Genomic DNA, 19432 nt, shown 5'->3' with positions numbered 1-19432 from the left:
AATTTTAGCTCAGAATCCACATTTCAAACAAAAAGAACGTGTTCTCGGCTAGAATGGGATAACATACTCTTATGCAACAGAATATTTAACCTTTTACACCATACCAGATTTATAATCTATGACACTCACCATCCTAAGTGTTTTGGATGACAGAATTTGGATGCAATGGTAAACCATGGTTTTTGCATTACATCAATGATCCTTAGGCTTGTGTGCTCCCATTTACCTCTCTTCTGGTGAAGTCAGAACAAGGGGTATCAGAAATTTCTGTTTCTATTTTATAGCTAAAGGTGGTCCAGAACAGGATTGGTGAGCTTGTGGCCCTCCAGACGTTGATGGACTACAACGCCCATCATCCCTGACCATCGGCCATGGTGGCTGGGGTTAATTAAGGACGTGAAGTCCAACAACATCTGGATGGATACAGGTTCTCCATTCCTAGTTTAGCAAGTCAGCCTAATGGAAAGTGTGATTAATCTTAACTTTGGTTAGGTAAAACAAGCCCCATATCTATTCAGACTGGCAGTAGCTCTTCAAAGTCTCAGACAGAAGTATTTCTCATTACCTGAGTCCCTGATGATGACAGGAATTGAAAAAGGTAAAGTAACAGGATGCAGATGACACAACCTCGATGGCAGAAAGTAAGGAGGAATTAAAGAACCTTTTATTGAGGGTGAAAGAGGAGAGCGCAAAATATGGTCTGAAGCTCAACATCAAAAAAACGAAGATCATGGCCACTGGTCCCATCACCTCCTGGCAAATAGAAGGGGAAGAAATGGAGGCAGTGAGGGATTTTACTTTCTTGGGCTCTATGATCACTGCAGATGGTGACAGCAGCCATGAAATTAAAAGACGCCTGCTTCTTGGGAGGAAAGCGATGACAAACCTAGACAGCATCTTAAAAAGCAGAGACATCACCTTGCCAACAAAGGGCCGTATAGTTAAAGCTATGGTTTTCCCAGTAGTGATGTATGGATGTGAGAGCTGGACCATAAAGAAGGCTGATCGCCAAAGAATTGATGCTTTTGAATTATGGTGTTGGAGGAGACTCTTGAGAGTCCCATGGACTGCAAGAAGATCAAACCTCTCCATTCTTAAGGAAATCAGCCCTGAGTGCTCACTGGAAGGACAGATCCTGAAGCTGAGGCTCCAATACTTTGGCCACCTCATGAGAACAGAAGACTCGCTGGAAAAGACCCTGATGTTGGGAAAGATCAGGAGAAGGGGACGACAGAGGACGAGATGGTTGGACAGTGTTCTTGAAGCTACCAGCATGAGTCTGACCAAACTGCGGGAGGCAGTGGAAGACAGGAGTGCCTGGCGTGCTCTGGTCCATGGGGTCACGAAGAGTCGGACACGACTAAACGACTAAACAACAACAACAGGAAAACAAGTGAGCAAATACACTGGGTGGAATCCAACTGTGTTCACAAGGGGACTTTTGATCCAATGGACACAGCTCTGATAAAAGCAGGGTATGAGGTTTTTGTTAATTCACCTTCTTCCTGTGGCCCCCACACAACACCACCTTTCTTCTTGAGGGCTCCCAATTTTGTGGGGTCCATTTGGGGGTTGCAAAGGAGAGCGAGAATAATCTGGAAGGTACCAGTTTGGGGAAGGTAAAAGGGTACTTGTCATCTTTTCTACTATCCCTATTGAACAGGGAGCAATGAGGCCACACAGCAGTTCTATGACACAACACAAAATTTTTCAATGACTAGATACGAGAGGTTGTTGAGAGCTGGGTTAAGAAACACGTGAAAAGGTTGAAGAGTTTAAAGAAATATAAAATAGCAACAAGAATTCAGTGCCCTTTTTCAGTACAAATCAGCCAACTGTTGGTCCCAATACATGGAATCACAGCAAAACAGACCCATTTGATTTTCAGTTGCTTGGATGATACTCCTCTCCCTCTTAGCAGCATGGATGTTGAAATATATATTAAATGATATCCTGGTTCACTCTTATACTGCTTGTTACAAATTCAGTTTCTCTTTCTCTTAGCTGGGTTCTAATGCTCCCTCTCCTACATGACACTAAAAGATCTTTCTTTATTCCTAATAGTAGATAAATATTTATCAGACACCTGGAGAGCAGAGCATGTTGAGGTTGAAATTAGCCAGATAATAGGTCACATTTTGGCATTTTTATCTTCATTTGCAAATAACTATTTTCTTTGGTTTTGCCACAGATGCACACAACTATTGCATAGTTCTATATGCAAACATCTAACCTATTCGTTCCTTTTTAAATTTATGCAGTTTCCATATGGGATGGAACACACACACACACACACACACACACACACACACACACACACACACACCATAGAGTAAGTCTAAGTTAATGTGTAAAAAACACTTCACTGATCATGAGAAAATAAAAAATATATATTTTAAACACTCAAAGCACTCAGTATTATTATTTTTACAGGAGAAGGTCAAACACATAAACAAAAGCTATTACGGATGTTAATACAAGATGCATATAGAACCTAGATTCTGTTTACGTAAGAAGAATTTCAACCTTTCAGAGCAAAGCAAGTTGGTTCAATGTAACACAACATGAAAGTCCCAACAGTAGCCATAATAATAATAGCCATAAAGGTGGGATTCAACTAAGTTTTACTCAGAATAGGCCCATTTAAATTCATGAACATGACTAAGTTAGGGCCATTCATTTCAATAGGTCTAATCGAAATAAAACTTATGTTGAATACCACCCTTTGCAGCTACTCTAAATTACCTAGTCCCAATCCATCAGCAGGCTATCCTGCTCTCTGCACAGCAGAACTGTGCTGAAATGTGGGTTAACAATCTTTCAACAGCCTAGCCTGCTCAGCATTGTTTAAAAAAGATTATGTACACCCTGGTGCTGGAATGCGGGAAATGCTCTGTGTAGAATTAAGCTGAACAAAACAAAGGAACGGAAAGGCAATTGCAAAACAAGAGAGCATTGCAGAAGCAGAGGGAGTGTATTTATGCTGGAATACTATGTGAGTGCTTTTACACTGAATTGATACAGCAGGGACATTCAGCTACTAAACCTTTTCTTCTTACAAGGAAATGATGGGGAAGAGGATGAGACATAACACTGACAGCCCTCTGACACTGTTTGGGTCCTTGGAGGGGGAAAAATGCAAGTTTCCCATATCTTCGGCTACATTTGTGAGAAGGATGCCTGAGTCCCTTGAGAAGTAAAACTGCTTATTTACAGGACAATAAAGAGTTCAGCTAGGAAAAGGCTTGGAATTTACACTCTGCTCTTTCGGAATATTCAGCCTTTGAAAATTCACTCATCAATAGGTTTAACGTTTCCACAATGTTAGCCTTTAGGAGGATTTATAGGCAATGTTTCGCCTTTCCTGAAGGAGCATCTCCACCCCCATTGTTCTACCCAGACACTGGGTCCAGCGCCGAGGGCCTCCTGGCAGTTCCCTCACTGCAAGAAGCCAAGTTACAGGGAACCAGGCAGAGGGCCTTCTCAGTAGTGGCACCCACCCTGTGGAATGCCCTCCCACCAGATGTCATGGAAATAAGAAACTATCTGACTTTTAGAAGACATCTGAAGGAAGCCCTGTTTAGGGAAGCTTTTAATGTTTGATGCACTGCTGTATTTTAATATTTTGATGGAAGCTGCCCAGAGTGGCTGAGGAAGCCCAGCCAGATGGGCAGGGTATAAATAAATAAATAAATTATTATTAATTTCCTGTTAAGCCTGGAGTCCAACTCCTTCTAATGTGGAAGGAGATGTGCACATCACTTGCACCTCTTTTAGCTTCCACTGTAACATTGGGAAGGAGGGCTGAAAAGTTTCTCATGCAGGCTGGCCTGTAAACCTACAAACTGGGGACAAACAGTTGAACCGAAGGCAAACTGCATACCGTATTTTTCGCTCTATAAGACGCACCTAGGTTTTAGAGGAGGAAAACAAGGAACAAGAAAGCAACGCAAAGCCTCCTGAGCGAAGAGATCCCTCTTGCTGTTCTGGCTTCAGCGATAGCTGCGCAGCCTGCATTCGCTCCATAAGACGCACACACATTTCCCATTACTTTTTAGGAGGGGAAAAGTGTGTCTTATAGAGCGAAAAATGCGGTAATTGGCTCAACAGTACCATTTTAGGTGAAACCTATGAGTGCTGGCTGCATTTTTAGTGTAGGACCCCAACATCTTTAACTCCATGGGTATTCAAATAAGCAAAAATTAAAATATATCTACATTTTCAGCTATTTTTAATTAAAGTCTTTTATGTGGTTTTATAATTGTGTTCTTTTTTAAAAAAAATCAAAATAGAAATATTAGCATAACAACTCAAGTCCATACACATAGGCTATATGGAAGTAAACCTTAAATTAGACATATTTTACAGTCAAAGTTACCAGAAGTCATATTTTCAATCCAATTTTCCACTTTCTCATATTGAGGAATAAATATTTTTGTAAAATCCAAACTCTTCATTTAAGTTTAGTTGGCAATATTTCCAAGATCCACAGCCCTTATTTATGATCAAGGAAATGGTGTTCTATTTTAAAGTATGGTTTACTTATCTCAACAGTGTTTACATTTGCTTATCACCAGCATATTAAGTCACTCTGAATAGACCATACCAATACGTAATCTTAAGATTCTTTGCATTCCTGTAATGCAGCTCGTCTGTGATTCTGGAATGGGCTTGCTCTCTGAAGTCTTAAGTGGTGCTTCTCTCCTGAACTGACTCGACTAACAATTTTTTTAAAATTATGACTAGCAGAATGCAATACCTGGGGATGGTGCGAGATCAGTTTGAGTACACCCCCACACCTTCCAAACATGCAACCTTCTACTAAAGAGGTCAGGGTGAGTAACAGCACAATTCTAAACATGGCTACATCAGAAGCAAGTCCCACTGAATTCAGCTTGACATACTCTCAGGTAAGAAACTACAGGACTGCAACCTATAAGTACTTTACTGGTCAGATGCCCATTCTTTTAAAGAAAGGGGAAAACAACAAGCTCCCATCACATTCTCTAGCTGCAAAATTGGAGCTGGCAAGGGAAACTGGGGATTGTTCCTGTCTTCACAATAGGGTGCAATGTGTGGCAAGAGTATTAATGGATCAGATTGTTCTTCCATTCACACCTACATGCGAACCTGTCACGCATGCTCAAAGAAGTACAACTTTTGGCAGAGGTTACTGCACTATGGTCTTGCTCCTGCCAATTTAGAAAGGTTTGGGGGAATAAGCAAGAACAGCAAATGTCACTATACTTATAATACTTATATTTACACAAAATGGCAAACAGTGAGGAAAGTGGTTTTGTGGCTTGAAGTCCTAATGCACAAATATAAAACGGCAAGATGGCTAGTTGTTACAAGTTACACAGGCTACTCAAATCGACATTGCTTAAATGGGCCAGATGGGCAGGGTATTATTACTACTGCTACTACTATAATAGTTAAGGACAACAGTCCTTCCACAAAGATAGATGGAGACTGAGAAACTGCCTAGGGAACCAGCAGAGTTGCAACCAAAGTCCATATGCAATGTGTGGAGGAGGAAAGAGTGCTCAGATGCAAATGACTGAAGTTTAATATTGCAAGGTTGAAAGCCTTTGAGGCCCAGGAAATAAGGAATAAGGGAAATAAGGAAAGGTAGAGATAGGAGGGAGAAACAAGATTTGTCCAGAGAAAGGAAGGACAGAGTGGTTTCCTGACTTTCACTGTAGGTTGCCATGGCTGAGTCTGGGGTTCCTAGCATTGGTTCAATTGATTTTGGTACTCTGTCCTCAGCAAACTACATTGACAGCTTATAAATCACCTCCACTTTCTGAAAGGGCACCCAATGGTGTCAAGTGGGAACAAGAAGTGCCTTCAAATGAAGTTCAAAAATAGAAAAAGGTTTCCTTTTTGGATAACACTGACATGCATTTCCTACAAGGATCCTGACTAACCTGAAGAAATTACAAAACACTGCTTAAGAGGCAGAGAGAGGAGATAAGGAATCTAACGAAGGAAGTCACGTTGTTTCTACAGCCATTCACAGGATTAGGGCCGTTTTAAAAAACAGAGGAGCATGGAGCATCCTCCTGGAGGAATAAAAGTATTTCACATGTGGAAATAAAAAAATTCCTTCCAGTAGCACCTTAAAGACCAACTAAGTTAGTTCTTGGTATGAGCTTTTGTGTGCATGCACACTTCTTCAGATACACTGAAACAGAAGTTGCCAGATCCTTCTATATATAGTGAGAAGGTGGGGAGGGGTATTACTCAGAAGGGTGGTGGGAATGGGAGATAGGCAGGTAGCTGAAATGAGCCTGTTGACGACTCTTAACGACTGTAATAGGTCTTATATGTAGAGTAATCACATGTGGAGTAATCCATGGGGCAGAAGCTGCTGGAGGAGATATCCAGTTATAGGAATGAAGCATCCTGGCAAGGCTTTAGCTCTAAGACACAAAGCGTGATTAATGTTAGTTCTGAACTGAAGGTATAATTGAATTGCAATTAACATAAGCACTGAATTACTATCAGACTTATCAATACAAACTTCCCACAAGGGGATCACAAGAGCTCTCTGGCAATTCAAAATTCACAGCCAGGTGACTGAGTTGTCTCTTGTGGGAAAAGATGTTGAAGCTTCCCAGGACATGAACATTTTTAGACTAAATCCAATTATCAGTGGGAAAGGCTTGTTGAAGGGGTAAAGATGTATGTTTGCATTAGATTCTTTGAGGGAAGCTATGACTGTTTAAAGTGGTATGATACTACTTTAAATGTATGGTGCAGTTGGGGCCTTAGGCTGCCATCTGCCCAGTGTCTCAAGAGACTTTATTAAAGGTAGTATCTATTTAAGCATTTTGCAAATAACTAATTTCATACAAATTGTGGCACTCCAAAACTGCACAGGTCTTGAAACACTCACTACAGCTTATCTTGAGATTTCTGCCAACTTCAACACCTTTCTAAAAGCAGAACAGCATACACCCAGGCCACACAGAACTGAGAGAAGAGGAACATGAATTCCACATTTTTGCATATTCTAACTTAGTTCAGAGAGAAGGGTCTGAACCTTACACATCCTACTGGTGACTGGGGCTGGGTGTGCTTTTAACAGTGTGTGCATGTGCATGTGTGTGCGCGCGCACACACACACGTGTATGTGCAAATTCTTTGGTTGCATCAGAACAAAATCACACACAACTGCCATATCAACAGGATCTTCATACTGATGTGATTCATTTGCAAGGCTTCTAATTCTCTAACATTCTTTCTGCAGAACCTACAATTCTTGCTTTCGCCTACTGGAAATATATGCAACTGGGAAATCACTTATTTGTGTTATGGGGACAGGAAATCACAGAGTAGTCTCTCCCCCCCGCCCCCTTACTTCTTCTGGATGCCTGAAGATTCTGGATTTCTGGAGAGAAACACTCTCTCCAGAGGAATGTATAGGGAAGGGCATCGGACTCTCTTCCCTATTCCTTCCATGACTGGTCTAAGGGGAGTTCTGTTCTTGAAAAAGCAGCGCCAAAACGCAAATGTTTAAACCCTTCCCCCTCCTGATCCTAGCTGCTCAACTGAGGAAACTGTATTTTTGGAGTAAACAATTTAGATCAGAAAATGAGCACTGTGGCGTGGGGGTGGGGAGAATGATTTAACAATTCCACTACTGTACTACCTCAGTGATTCAATTAGCACCCCACCCTCCAAATAAAAATTTCCATTTAGTAGAGAAAGGTTAGAAACCTAGGATTACCGCCTGCTTCAAATTTCACATAAGCCACAAACTCTCTTGCCTTAGGCCAGGGGTCTGCAACCTTTAAGACAAAAAGAGCCACTTGGACCCGTTTCCGAAGGGGAAAAAAAACCTGAGAGCCGCAAAACCATTGCAACATTTAAAGCATGCGCGCCGCTGCCCTCCGATCTGACAGCGGGCGGGAAGGTGACGTTGGGACGGTGCGTGACTAACGCACACACCGCCCCCATGCAACATCACAGCCAGTACAGTGCCCGCCACAGTGGGGAGTGTCAGGGCGCACAATGCGCCTCCTCCCCTCGCTAGTATCCGCCCCGGAGCTGCGGCAAAGGTGTAAAAGAGCCGCATGCGGCTCCGGAGCCGCAGGTTGCAGACCCCTGCCTTAGGCAAACCACTTTCACCTTCCCTATAATATAGGAATGAGATTTGCCTATCCCTACAAAGATATTGTTAAGGATTGGTGAGATAATATACATAAAGCACTCTGAACAATTCAAAAGCTCTATATAAAATGTAAACCTTTGTTATTATGATAATTCAAAGCCCTAAATGTGTAGTCCTGTCTTCCACAGATGGCCTTAACAAAATTGGCTATCTATGATAAACCTACCATGGAGTCCGAATAAGAGATTTTTCTTCCCTGTGTTTCTCAAGTTCAACTATTTTTCATGAAGGAAAAAAACTATGAGCATGCTTAAAAGGAGAATGGTGACAGCAGGACAAGGAGAGTTAATAATAATATTCCAAATTGTCATGCCTATCCCTGTGTCATTACATGAGACTATGTCCTATATACCTAGACCTTGCTTTCTAAAAATAAAATAATATATTTCAACCAACTCATTAGGAACAGGTAATAATAGAGAACTTCTGTTCATTATCTGCTAGACATTTCTCATTCTGAGCAATAATTACATGGTTTGGTTAAAAGAAAAATGCAACTGTTTTAGACAGAGCACAAAGGAAATTAGGCATTTAAAAAGTATATTACAGGCAGGGGTTAGGTGGTGTCAAATCAAGATGTCAAATTATGGGAACTGGAGCTTAGCCTTCCCTCAGAAAATGGCTCAAAAACCTGTTCTGTGTTCAGTGCTCATGGAAAGAGACAGAGGCAACCATAAAGGGAGTCTGCAAACATAGGTGTATGATGCAAATGGATTGTCTTTATTAGCAAATGGTCTTCAAGAAATTTGAGAGGTTCAAAAATAGTTCAGAATGTTTGTATTTAAGCCTTAGCAGATGGTCATGATGTGTTGAGTTGAGATGGGTGATATGGGGTTTTCAACATCGCAATATATCACCGGCTAAACATTGTGATATATTGATATGAGGATGGAACTATGTAGAGGTGAAGATGCGCATGACTGCTTTGCGTAGCAAATGTCAGAAAGCATGGCTTCATGGGCTGTCGGGGACTGGACTGAACAGCAGGAATGGGAAATGAGCCCTTGGTCTGATCGACTGCTCTCAGAAGAGGAGGGGGAATGGGAAGTTTCGCCTCCCCCCCCCCAGCAGTTTCAGCAGAGAGGGAGACAGGAATGATGTACAGCTGAATGAGGAAATCCCAAGTTACAAGATAGTGGTGGTGGAGGAGGAGGGGGAAGTTAGAGAGCAGACAGCAGAGACCTCCCTGGAGAGTATGGGAGACTCTCCTAGTCCAAAGGCGCATCCCTTTCAAGAACAGAGAATATAGAGGGATGTGACTCCTGTGACTTCCCATAGGTTTCCAGGATGCTGTGGGAGACGGAAGAGGAGGGACTCAGAGTAGAAGAAGAAGAAGAAGAAGAGTTTGGATTTGATATCCCGCCTTTCACTCCCCTTCAGGAGTCTCAAAGCGGCTAACATTCTCCTTTCCCTTCCTCCCCCACAACAAACACTCTGTGAGGTGAGTGGGGCTGAGAGACTTCACAGAAGTGTGACTGGCCCAAGGTCACCCAGCAGCTGCATGTGGAGGAGTGGAGATTACGTGACTACCGCTCTTAACCACTACACCACACTGGCCAACATCTCCTATGCGTGGAGACAAGGATCTTTTGTCTTGCAACCAGATGACTGAATAAAAAGCCATAAAATACAAATTCTTTGTTCTTTTTGCCTCTGAGGCTGGGGGAGTGAGGAGGATAATCCACACCTGGCATAGGCAGTTACTTCTCTTTAGCAAAATACAGGCCTTTTCCCTTCTTCTCAAGTGGCCCATGCTTTGGTACACAAGAGCTGTATGAACAACAAGATCAGCCTGAAATTTGTATATTTCATAATGGTATAATGTTAAGTGAAAATATGCATTTCTGCAAGATTTGTAACTTTTTTTGGTTAATGTAGTAGCTAATGTTTCTCAGTGATTGAGGTTCAGAGCCTTTTTAGTTCTACCATCACAGTAGTCAATGTGACAGTAACTCCATTCCATACTTAACATACTCAAAAATAAAAATAAATTGAAATCTGCTCTGTTGAGCTTGAATATCCAGCCCCTGACCTCTATCATCTACATCTCTATGGTTTTGCCAATGCATGCCATGCTGCTATGTTTTGGTTTTGTCTCAAATAATAATTTTATTAAATCTTTTTGTTTAAAGAATATAAGAAGGTAAATCTGAAGGGCACATTCAGTAAGACTGTGCAATACCTTTGCTGATTCATTGTACACTTGGCAAGCTGTTTTACAAGTAGGGGGTCACAGCTGGGAAAGGAAGCTTACCGCTCCCCTCCCAAGATGCAACCCCTCCCACTTTCTGGATTAGAATAATAGAATCTTAAGAGTTGGAAGGGACCCAAGGGTCATTGTGACGATCACACAGGGTCCCCGGACGTTTGACCGTCTATTGATCCCTGTGCCACCACTGTGCTTGCTTCCCCGCTGCCACCAACCCATTACTCTCGGGTACACACTAAGTCCAGACAGTTGTTAACATTAAACCAAATAAACAAGATTATTTTATAAGCATTAACAAGTTTATAGTTTCAGATAATTTTTCTTGTCAGTTTCTTAACCTTAGTTCCTTTAGCGGTCTGTACCTTCCTAATACCTTCTGACTGATTATCTCAACTGTTTGACTGACTCCTCTTAACAGATTCTCTCACTCTCTCACATTAGACTAGCCCAACCCACAGACTTATCCTCCCTCTCCCTTCTCTAACTCCAGACTGGCTTCTTAACAACTCTAACTCTAACTCCTCCCCTTGGTTCCAGTTACAGATAGGTAGCCGTGTTGGTCTGCCATAGTCAAAATAAAAAAAATCCTTCCAGTAGCACCTTAAAGACCAACTAAGTTAGTTCTTGGTATGAGCTTTCGTGTGCATGCACACTTGGTATCTGAAGAACTGTGCATGCACACGAAAGCTCATACCAAGAACTAACTTAGTTGGTCTTTAAGGTGCTACTAGAAGTGGTATCTGAAGAAGTGTGCATGCACATGAAAGCTCATACCAAGAACTAACTTAGTTGGTCTTTAAGGTGCTACTGGAAGGAATTTTTTTATTCCTCCCCTTGGGTTCCTATTGGTTAATCATTTTACACTTAGTTAACCCTTTCCTTATGACCCAGTATAATGTCACACACCTAGGAGGGCAAACGCCACAGTCATCTAGTCCAACCCCCTGCAATGCAGGAATCTCAACTAAAGCCTCCATGACACATGGCCATCTAGCCTCTATGGGAACACCCCTCTTCTGTTCGGTGGCTTTGTTAAGCCTAACCGTATTTTACTTAAGGCTGATTTCAAAAGCCCAATTGTGGTAAAGGGCAGTGAGTTTTCAGTTTATCACAGCTGGGGAAGAAAGGATGAACCCTTTCCTCCGAACCTGCCCATCTAAATACTGCCACTCACCCAATGAACTAGTCAGTACCATTCCCTAGGAAAAAGTCAACACCATCCATATACCAGCAACATATAATGCCAGCCTCTCGTCACTAATTGTTCAATGACAATGCCACACAAGTGGTTTATGAAAGTCAGCAAAAAAGGTTTGCCATATCATTAGCAACAAATCTTGGGACAGTTGATCTAAGGAAGTGAAAAGGTGAGACCAGGAGCTTGGAGAGACTGAAATAATAAGCAGATCTTAAAGGGCAGCCCAAATGCAATTGGTGTGTGTGTTCCTGCCAAAAGGGGATGGAGAGCAGAACCACATTTTGTGGGTGTGATCCAATACTCCTGACACCACTCTCACCACCACATAACTTATTCTGCAGTCAATGCCAACTCAAATTCATAAAACTGTTCACTAGGTTGCCTTCACAATTTTAATGGCATCCATTTGTTCAATGTTTCTAAACATCACAGGTTGTAATTTTATTGAAAGGGCACATTTTAAAAAGATCACTTGATCATGCAACAAACTGAGGTAGAAACTTCTTGCAGAACAATTCTCCGTATATAATGGGCTGTATGAATAAAACTTCAATCTTTTAATGAAAAAAAGGGGGGAGTGTCAGAATGCAAAATAAGGATCCCACTAATTTAAGTAATTAGTCTTTCCAGTGTTTTCATTGTCAGCTCTGTGTGTTAACACCTCAGGGGTTTTCCAGATTGAGAATAGGTATTTCAGTACCTGCCATGTACTTCTAAAAAACCTCAGATAATCTTATTCACAAAAAGTATGTGAAAGAATGGCAATAAATAGTGACAAGGGATTGGTGAAACCCTGCAGAGAACTAAGGCCTATAATATTGTTACATGCATAGCGTGCTGTGCTGTGCATGTCTACTCAGAAGTAAGTCCCATTCTCAAGTAAGTGTGCACAGGACTGCAGTGTATGGTAAATCTTATATGTGGAATAGGCGTAGTATCTTAACAGAAGATGAATTTTGTATGAATCAGAATATAACATCTGCTTTATTCAAAGCATTCTTACAACTTGCAAAGTTCTTATGTAATATGGAGAACTATCATGTTCTTCCACAATATTGCATCTTTACAATAAATGGGTTCAATTCTACAGCCCTCTGAAGGATTAGCTACAAAAATGAATGGAAGGTAGGCAGGCAATTCTGTATGGAACTTGTACTGTACAACTATGTCGTATTCTGAAATTATTACAAAGTGGGGAAGAAAGAAGAGGGCATGCTGAGAGGAGGACACAGGAGCCTGAGGCTTGTTTACATCTGAACAAGGCCAATACACAGTTTGTCAGTTCACTATATATATAATTGACCACATTCATAGACAACTATTACCCTGTAGATCTAATCTTACTGGAAATGAATTCTGTAAGACTTGGGTTTTGTAGCTCTGAGTATATTTCAGTAGCTTTTCTTCATTTTCAAGGACAGTGAAGCCATCTGGTCGACAGCTGCTTGGCTTTGAAAAGTTGTCATGTACATTACACTATCCTCAAAAATCATCAGGAGACAGTTATTTTCACACTTTGGGTCCTCTCAGATATTAACAACACCACCCATAAAGTATTAGTCAGGCAAACTACAGAGAAAGCAGTCAGCCACATCCTACATTTAAGGAATTTTAGCCAGAAGATAAAGGGCACCATGTGGGGTTCTGTTCTCACATAACAGGACCTTGGAGAGTGTGTGTCTTCCCCCTGGCCACTGTGGCCTACCAAAAAAGCTATTTCAGAGACCATTACCTGTATTAGAACAATTACACACACAAACGGTATTCACTAGTACAGAGTATCATCAAGGTGCTGCTGTTTATGGCAGCCATTTTGTGCTGGCACCCACAACACTTTCCCCCCAAATATGATGATGAAGAGGAGGAGGAGGAGGAGGAGGAGGAGGAGTAGTTTGGATTTGATATCCCCCTTTATCACTACCCTAAGGAATCTCAAAGCGGCTAACAATCACTTTTCCCTTCCTCCCTCACAACAAACACTCTGTGAGGTAAGTGAGGCTAGGAGACTTCAGAGAGAAGTATGACTAGCCCAGGGTCACCCAGCAACTGCATGTGGAGGAGCGGGGAAGCGAACCCGGTTCACCAGATTACGAGTCGACTGCTCTTAACCACTACACCACACTGGCTCTCCAGTGAGTGCTGGCACCCCACCTTTTACCAAAAAGAGCAGTCTGTCTCTCTCTCTCTCTCTCTCTCTCTCTCTGTGTGTGTGTGTGTGTACACACACACACACTCTTAAATCACCAACTGTACATATGCTAACCACAAAAGAGCTGAAATACAGTGGAGCTGCATCGTACTTGCATTTAACTTATACAAATTCAACCATGCATGCTTGGCAAAGAGAAAGAAAAAAAGTGCTCTACAGCAGGTCATGTGCAGCTGCCACCCTTGGAGAAAGCAGCAAGGAACCCTGTTGTTGTTTTTTGTTCCTCCTTCCCTCTCTTAGGATCCCATCCACCAGCTTAAGGAACTGTTCCAGCCTTTTTCTCCTGCCTCCCTTTTCTCTTTCTCTCCCTCTCTGCCTCCTCCTCTGCTTTTCATCCTTGCCCTCCAGGCTCACAAATGGAGGAGTGGGCAGGAAATCCCCTCTGACTGGACTACCAATACATACAGCTCCAGCTCAGAAACAAGCTGTGCCTCACAGCCTGACAGGCGAGGGAAAGTGTGTCAAAAGATTTTGATTGTAATTTTGATTATAAGCAATTTTTTAGCCTGACATGCTGACTCCAGAACCTAACCCGTGCATAAGACATGATTCCACTATAATGAAATTAATTTCTTGATGGAAATTATAATTACTTTTAATGATGATAGGTTAGTGTGAACAATTTACTGAACGGTATCTGCTTGGCTCTTATACTGGAGCACCAGCTGGCCTGCAGTTTTTTGTATGCATTTTAAATGATTTTTCTAAAAAGAAAGAAAGAAAGAAGGCAATTAATAGTACAAATCAAAATTTTAAAAGTAGTTGTGAAAGTAAGTTGCTAGCTACAAGTAATAATCTTGGGATCATGGAATATTTGAAAGTGTTCAAGCAGATGGTCAATCGACAATAGTTGACTGATCAACTGACTGGCATGCTGTCCCAGAAGAAACCCTCCACAGTGGAAGACAGTGATAGTTGCTGAAATGGAAAGGAAAATGGATACATACACTCGTATGTACAAAAAAGCACTTAAGCTCACATATGGGCTTATCTGGATCAGAGCCCTCCATTTCAACCATTTTATTTGTGCAAATCACATTCGTATAAAATAAATGACTTTTCCCCATGCAGTCCACCATGATGACGTCATGCTTTTAGAAGCAATAATTTAAAAATAGCTGAAGTTAATGTTAGCTAATAAACGCATTAGAGGGTTCATTAGCAACAAAACCACCACCACACCTCTTTATTTCAAATGGACACAAGAGCTTATATACAATGCAATTTTATCTTTACCGATGCTGCCTTTTATGATTTCACTTAAGGGCTAATTGGCAATACACAATGTATAATCTAGTTGCACATCTAAAATGGCTTTCATCATGATCAAACATTTACCACAAATTGTGAACTCATGGGTGAGGTCCTCCTGAAACAAAAGGCTAAGAGTATGCAACACCTTTTCTTTAATTAGAACAAAATGTCGTATTTTAATGCTTTGAAAGAAAATCACACCATCAAGTGCCACACAGGTCATCAGCCAAACCACAAGGAATTACTATTATGGTAATCCATTCCACGTAAAGCTTTACAGTATGGCAATAAATGAAGTCTAAAAGTCACCAGGAATTCTGAAAGTTTGCTAGTGTCAACACAGCTGCCTTCTCTGTTTGAGTGCATCCACTGAGAAAAACTGGAAATAAATAAAGAGTGTGTGTGTGTGAACCACTTTCTATTATTTAGAAACCCATGGCAATTGGGGAGTAGGAGACTACATTTCACAGTAAGAAGGAAAAAATTAAGGATTCTTTTAATTTCCAAAACTGTTTTCTGAGAAAATTAAAAATAGGCATACCAGAGCAGTGAGCAAACACCCTGCTGCTAATCAGCTGCTAGAATGGAGACAGCGATGACAGAAGCTATTTTGGCACCCGATATCAAGTTTGACTGACATGCCTCCAAGCAGCAGTCAGTCTCTTCCAGCTGTTCCTGAATCTGCAAGTGCTGGACTACTCACAGCTATTGCTACGCTACCCATGACAAGACTGGAATCAATTAACAGGCTAGAAGACAGCCCACTGGGTTTCTTACCTGTAAGTTATCCCACAGTGGCTTAACTTTTTTAAAAGTTCTCTGATGATATTTATGAGTAATGCCCCCCACTCAGGGTAGGAAGGCAGATTTAAAGAAATTAAAAGACTGCCCACACTGTGCTCGACTCCTCCCTGTAAGTCCCCAAGCTGAAAAGTTGAGGAGAACTCTGGAAACAGATCTATAAGAATCTCAGAACAACTAGGAAATAATAACAATAAATGGCTAAGTAAAGAAAAAAACTGTTAGTTCTCTCTGACATTCCAGGTTATTCAGGGTCAAATGATAAGAGATTGATGGAGATCCATGATCAGATTTCCTGTGTTTTTAATTTTTATCACATAGAGATCATGGTGAACCCTGATATGGATCTCTGGGCAAGATTCAAATGGGGCACAAAGGGCTTCTGATAGTGCAGCAGGGCTTTTCAACCCCCCACTCCCCCCAGCAGTACCTCCCAAAATTGGTTTGTAAGTTCAGGAGACTTCCATCTAAAAAAACCAAAGAGAAGTACAAAAATACTATATTAACAACAACAAAAACCCAATAAAATCAGGTGTAAGGGTGGAGTTGCATTTTGACATATCAACAAGTGTTGGTGCAATCTGCATCACATCCCATAAGCCAACACCTCTTTACTGATGAACCTCTTTGCTTTCTCCAAAAGGAGGTTCTGGTATTTGAAATAGAAGCATAGAATTTACAAGCTACATGAATTCACAGGTAGGAGCCCTAGCCTGCCATTCTTTCAAATACGATACGATACGATAATCTTTATTGTCACTGTCCCATACAGAACAACGAAATTGAAAAATCTACATCAGACATTCAAAATCCAACAAGCCTGCTATCCCAACTATCCCAGCCTGGTTAGCCCCTAAAAACTCTAATACCCCATAATTAAATACCATAGAAACTGTTTCTCAGGCGGCTAGTCCTAGTCTTTATAACCCTGGACCTTCTTCCAGAAGGCAGAAGCTGAAAGAGATCATTTCCGGGGTGCGCACTATCCAAATAGCTGGATGGGACCCCTCTCTTCTAGAAGGAAGGACAAGGGAAGCATTCTACTCTGCATTTTCATAGGGGAACTCATCCACTCCCAGTATCTTTTACATGTAGTCAATTCCACTGGGAGTGAAGGTAAAAGGGTAATTTATTTTTGCTTTTAATTGTTCAAACCAGAAGACAACAGATTGTAAGGAAGGTTTTCCAGAAGCCCTGAGCTTTTGAAATACAAAATTTATTAAATAAGAGCAATGGATTTAAACCAGTGGATCAACAAGCAAGTTAAGACCCAGTTTGACACAGCAGGTTGCGGTGTACACTCGCCAATAATTCCTGTCCTTTGCACTTGAGGACTGCAAATACACAACATGACATTTGGACCTAAATGTCAGCTCAGCTTTACACTCTAAATTCTCAATACTGCTAGCCTACAATTACAGGACTATATTATTGAGTTCTTTGCAGTCTAACAAACGTTGCCTGTTCTCTGCAGTATGCTTTTCAACAGCAGAATAAGGACGAGAGAAAAGTGGATCCCACAAGCTAAAGGAGTGCAATAATCAACTGAACAAACTTCCAAAGCTCCTTCATAGCTCAATATACAGTTATCTCTAAGGACTGTTAAAATTGGCTTTGACCTGGAAAAACAGCCTTCTTTTTCTATCTTCTTTTTAAAAAGTTATTATTGCATCTGTGTTACCCAATTATATCATAGCCAAATTTGAATTATTAGTATTGGCCAACTACGAGGCAGCATATGTGCTGTGACCCTACCTTTGCAAAGAAAATGTCTGAAACGGTAGGTAAGCCAAGTTTTGAGCGAAGCTTAAAATTTAAAGTTGAAAATTAAAGCTAATTTGTGGATAGTTAACAAATCTACCTCATTTTTAAACATACAGCCATTTTAATTACCCTTAGATTTCTATTTGGCTACTAAAGGAAGCAGGACATAGCTATTCAAAGATGTGAATTTAGAAGACCTCTGTGAGAGCTCCTCTCCAAAGAACTTCAAGTCTGGAGTAAAAGGTCCTCAAAAGACAGAGCAAGGTGACCCAATAGCAGAAGAGAGGACAAGGAGCTGTTTTTCAGATGATCTCATGTCAATGATCTACCTCCAGGGATGAGTAGGGTGGATTAGCAGGGACCATCTTTGCTGCGAGTCCAGGAATACCAGTTCCCTGCTCTGAAACCCCTTTTCTACTTGGCCGTGACTGACTCCAACTACAAAAGTTGAAGCTCTTGAACAGACTATTGGGCTGAGGTATTGTTAGGGGTGTGTTTTTGTTGGGGGTTGTTGCTGTTATTATTATTTGTTTGTTTTAGAACTTAAAATTTATGTTGAAATTGTTCAATATGTACTTCTTGATGTTTTATTATTTTACTACTTTTGTTATGTCTGTCATTATGTAATTTTTTACATGTTGTAAGCTGCCTTGAACATGGTTTTGACTTTGGAAAGGCGGTATGCAAATAAAACGATGGAATGATTCTCACAATAGGAAACCTGATTTGACAAAAGGATGAACGGCAGAATGCACTGCTAACTTAGTAAAAACGCTAATGACATTGTGAGATGTCTAGATTATGTCAGCAAACAGGCTGCCTTGTTACCCTCTTGGACAATGTGGAATGAATGAGGCCAGTCACTCTTGGTACATGTAGAAACCTTTTGGTACATGTTGTAAAATAGAGTTACAACTGGAACAAAGTACTGCTTCACATAAATCAAAATCTACCAGTGGAGTTTATTTCCTCTAAAATTTGAAAAATCAGATATGGCTTTGAAAATAATTAGACAAATTTCATGGGAGAACAGCATAGCAGGACAAAGTTAAGGATAGTCTCCATCACACCCTGCTTGTGAGCTTTCCAGAGACAACCAATGGACCACTAATGGTGGCAGAATGGAACTTTGATCTCATACAGCAAGTGAATCCCTAGGCCCAGGGAAGCTCAGTGGATATTTGGAAGCAAATTAAATCTGCATAAAACATGTGCCAAATAAATAAATCCCTGAATGCCAACACCAGAAACCCACATACATTCCTTCCAAGCACATGAATGGCAAAGTGAATTCATCTTTCTATAATTTCCTGTCAAACACTAGAAAGATCACTGAAATTACAAGGACAGTTCAACATTGCCACTTACAGCATATAATTGCCGTAGACATCCATACTTTTGTCTTATGTAGTCAAACCTATGAATATCAAATGACAAAGCATACTGTTGATCTACTTGTTTGATTAAAATTCATGGTACTGGATTATTTTTAGCAATCACAATATCTAATCAGTTAATCAAACTACAAAGAGAAACTGAAAGGACAGCTAGATGTCAAAATCATTTTTCTTACCTGACAAACAGATATAAGTTAAATATTCGCCCTGACCCCCCGTTGCCAAAAAAGGAATCTTTTTCTTCGTTCTCCTTTTTACTTGGACTGCTCCCAACATTCTTTCATCATGCGGAGCGAAAATCTCTTTGCTGATAGTGGATTTGGCACTCATTGTAGATCAGAGATGGAGGAGACGGATTGCGTTCCTAGAATAAAATTCATATGGTACATTTTAATTTCACTTATACAGCATACTGATTCCC

The 19432-nt window shown here is 40.9% G+C and overlaps 1 protein-coding gene and 2 long non-coding RNA genes across 4 annotated transcripts in view; 1 reads left to right on the top strand and 2 right to left on the bottom strand.

Annotated features, from left to right (window-relative positions):
* Positions 1 to 19432, top strand: part of LOC309542848 — a 680556-nt gene that overhangs the window by 176673 nt on the left and 484451 nt on the right. The window lies entirely within an intron of this gene.
* The window catches only part of LOC309542857, a 320404-nt gene that overhangs the window by 119571 nt on the left and 181401 nt on the right, over positions 1 to 19432 (bottom strand). The window lies entirely within an intron of this gene.
* Positions 1 to 19432, bottom strand: part of STXBP6 (syntaxin binding protein 6) — a 111269-nt gene that overhangs the window by 66533 nt on the left and 25304 nt on the right. For both annotated transcript variants that reach the window (XM_082241169.1, XM_082241170.1), the window contains exon 2: positions 19188 to 19375. In XM_082241169.1, coding sequence (XP_082097295.1) covers positions 19188 to 19341 — 154 coding nt within the window. In that variant the 5' untranslated portion in view covers positions 19342 to 19375. The remainder of the gene's footprint in view (positions 1 to 19187; positions 19376 to 19432) is intronic.

Source organism: Podarcis vaucheri (assembly GCF_965113315.1).
Source record: "Podarcis vaucheri genome assembly, chromosome: 1".
NCBI classification, from domain to species: domain Eukaryota; kingdom Metazoa; phylum Chordata; class Lepidosauria; order Squamata; family Lacertidae; genus Podarcis; species Podarcis vaucheri.
The sequence above is the reverse complement of the archived record's forward strand: the minus strand, read 5'-3'. Positions and strand labels throughout refer to the sequence as shown.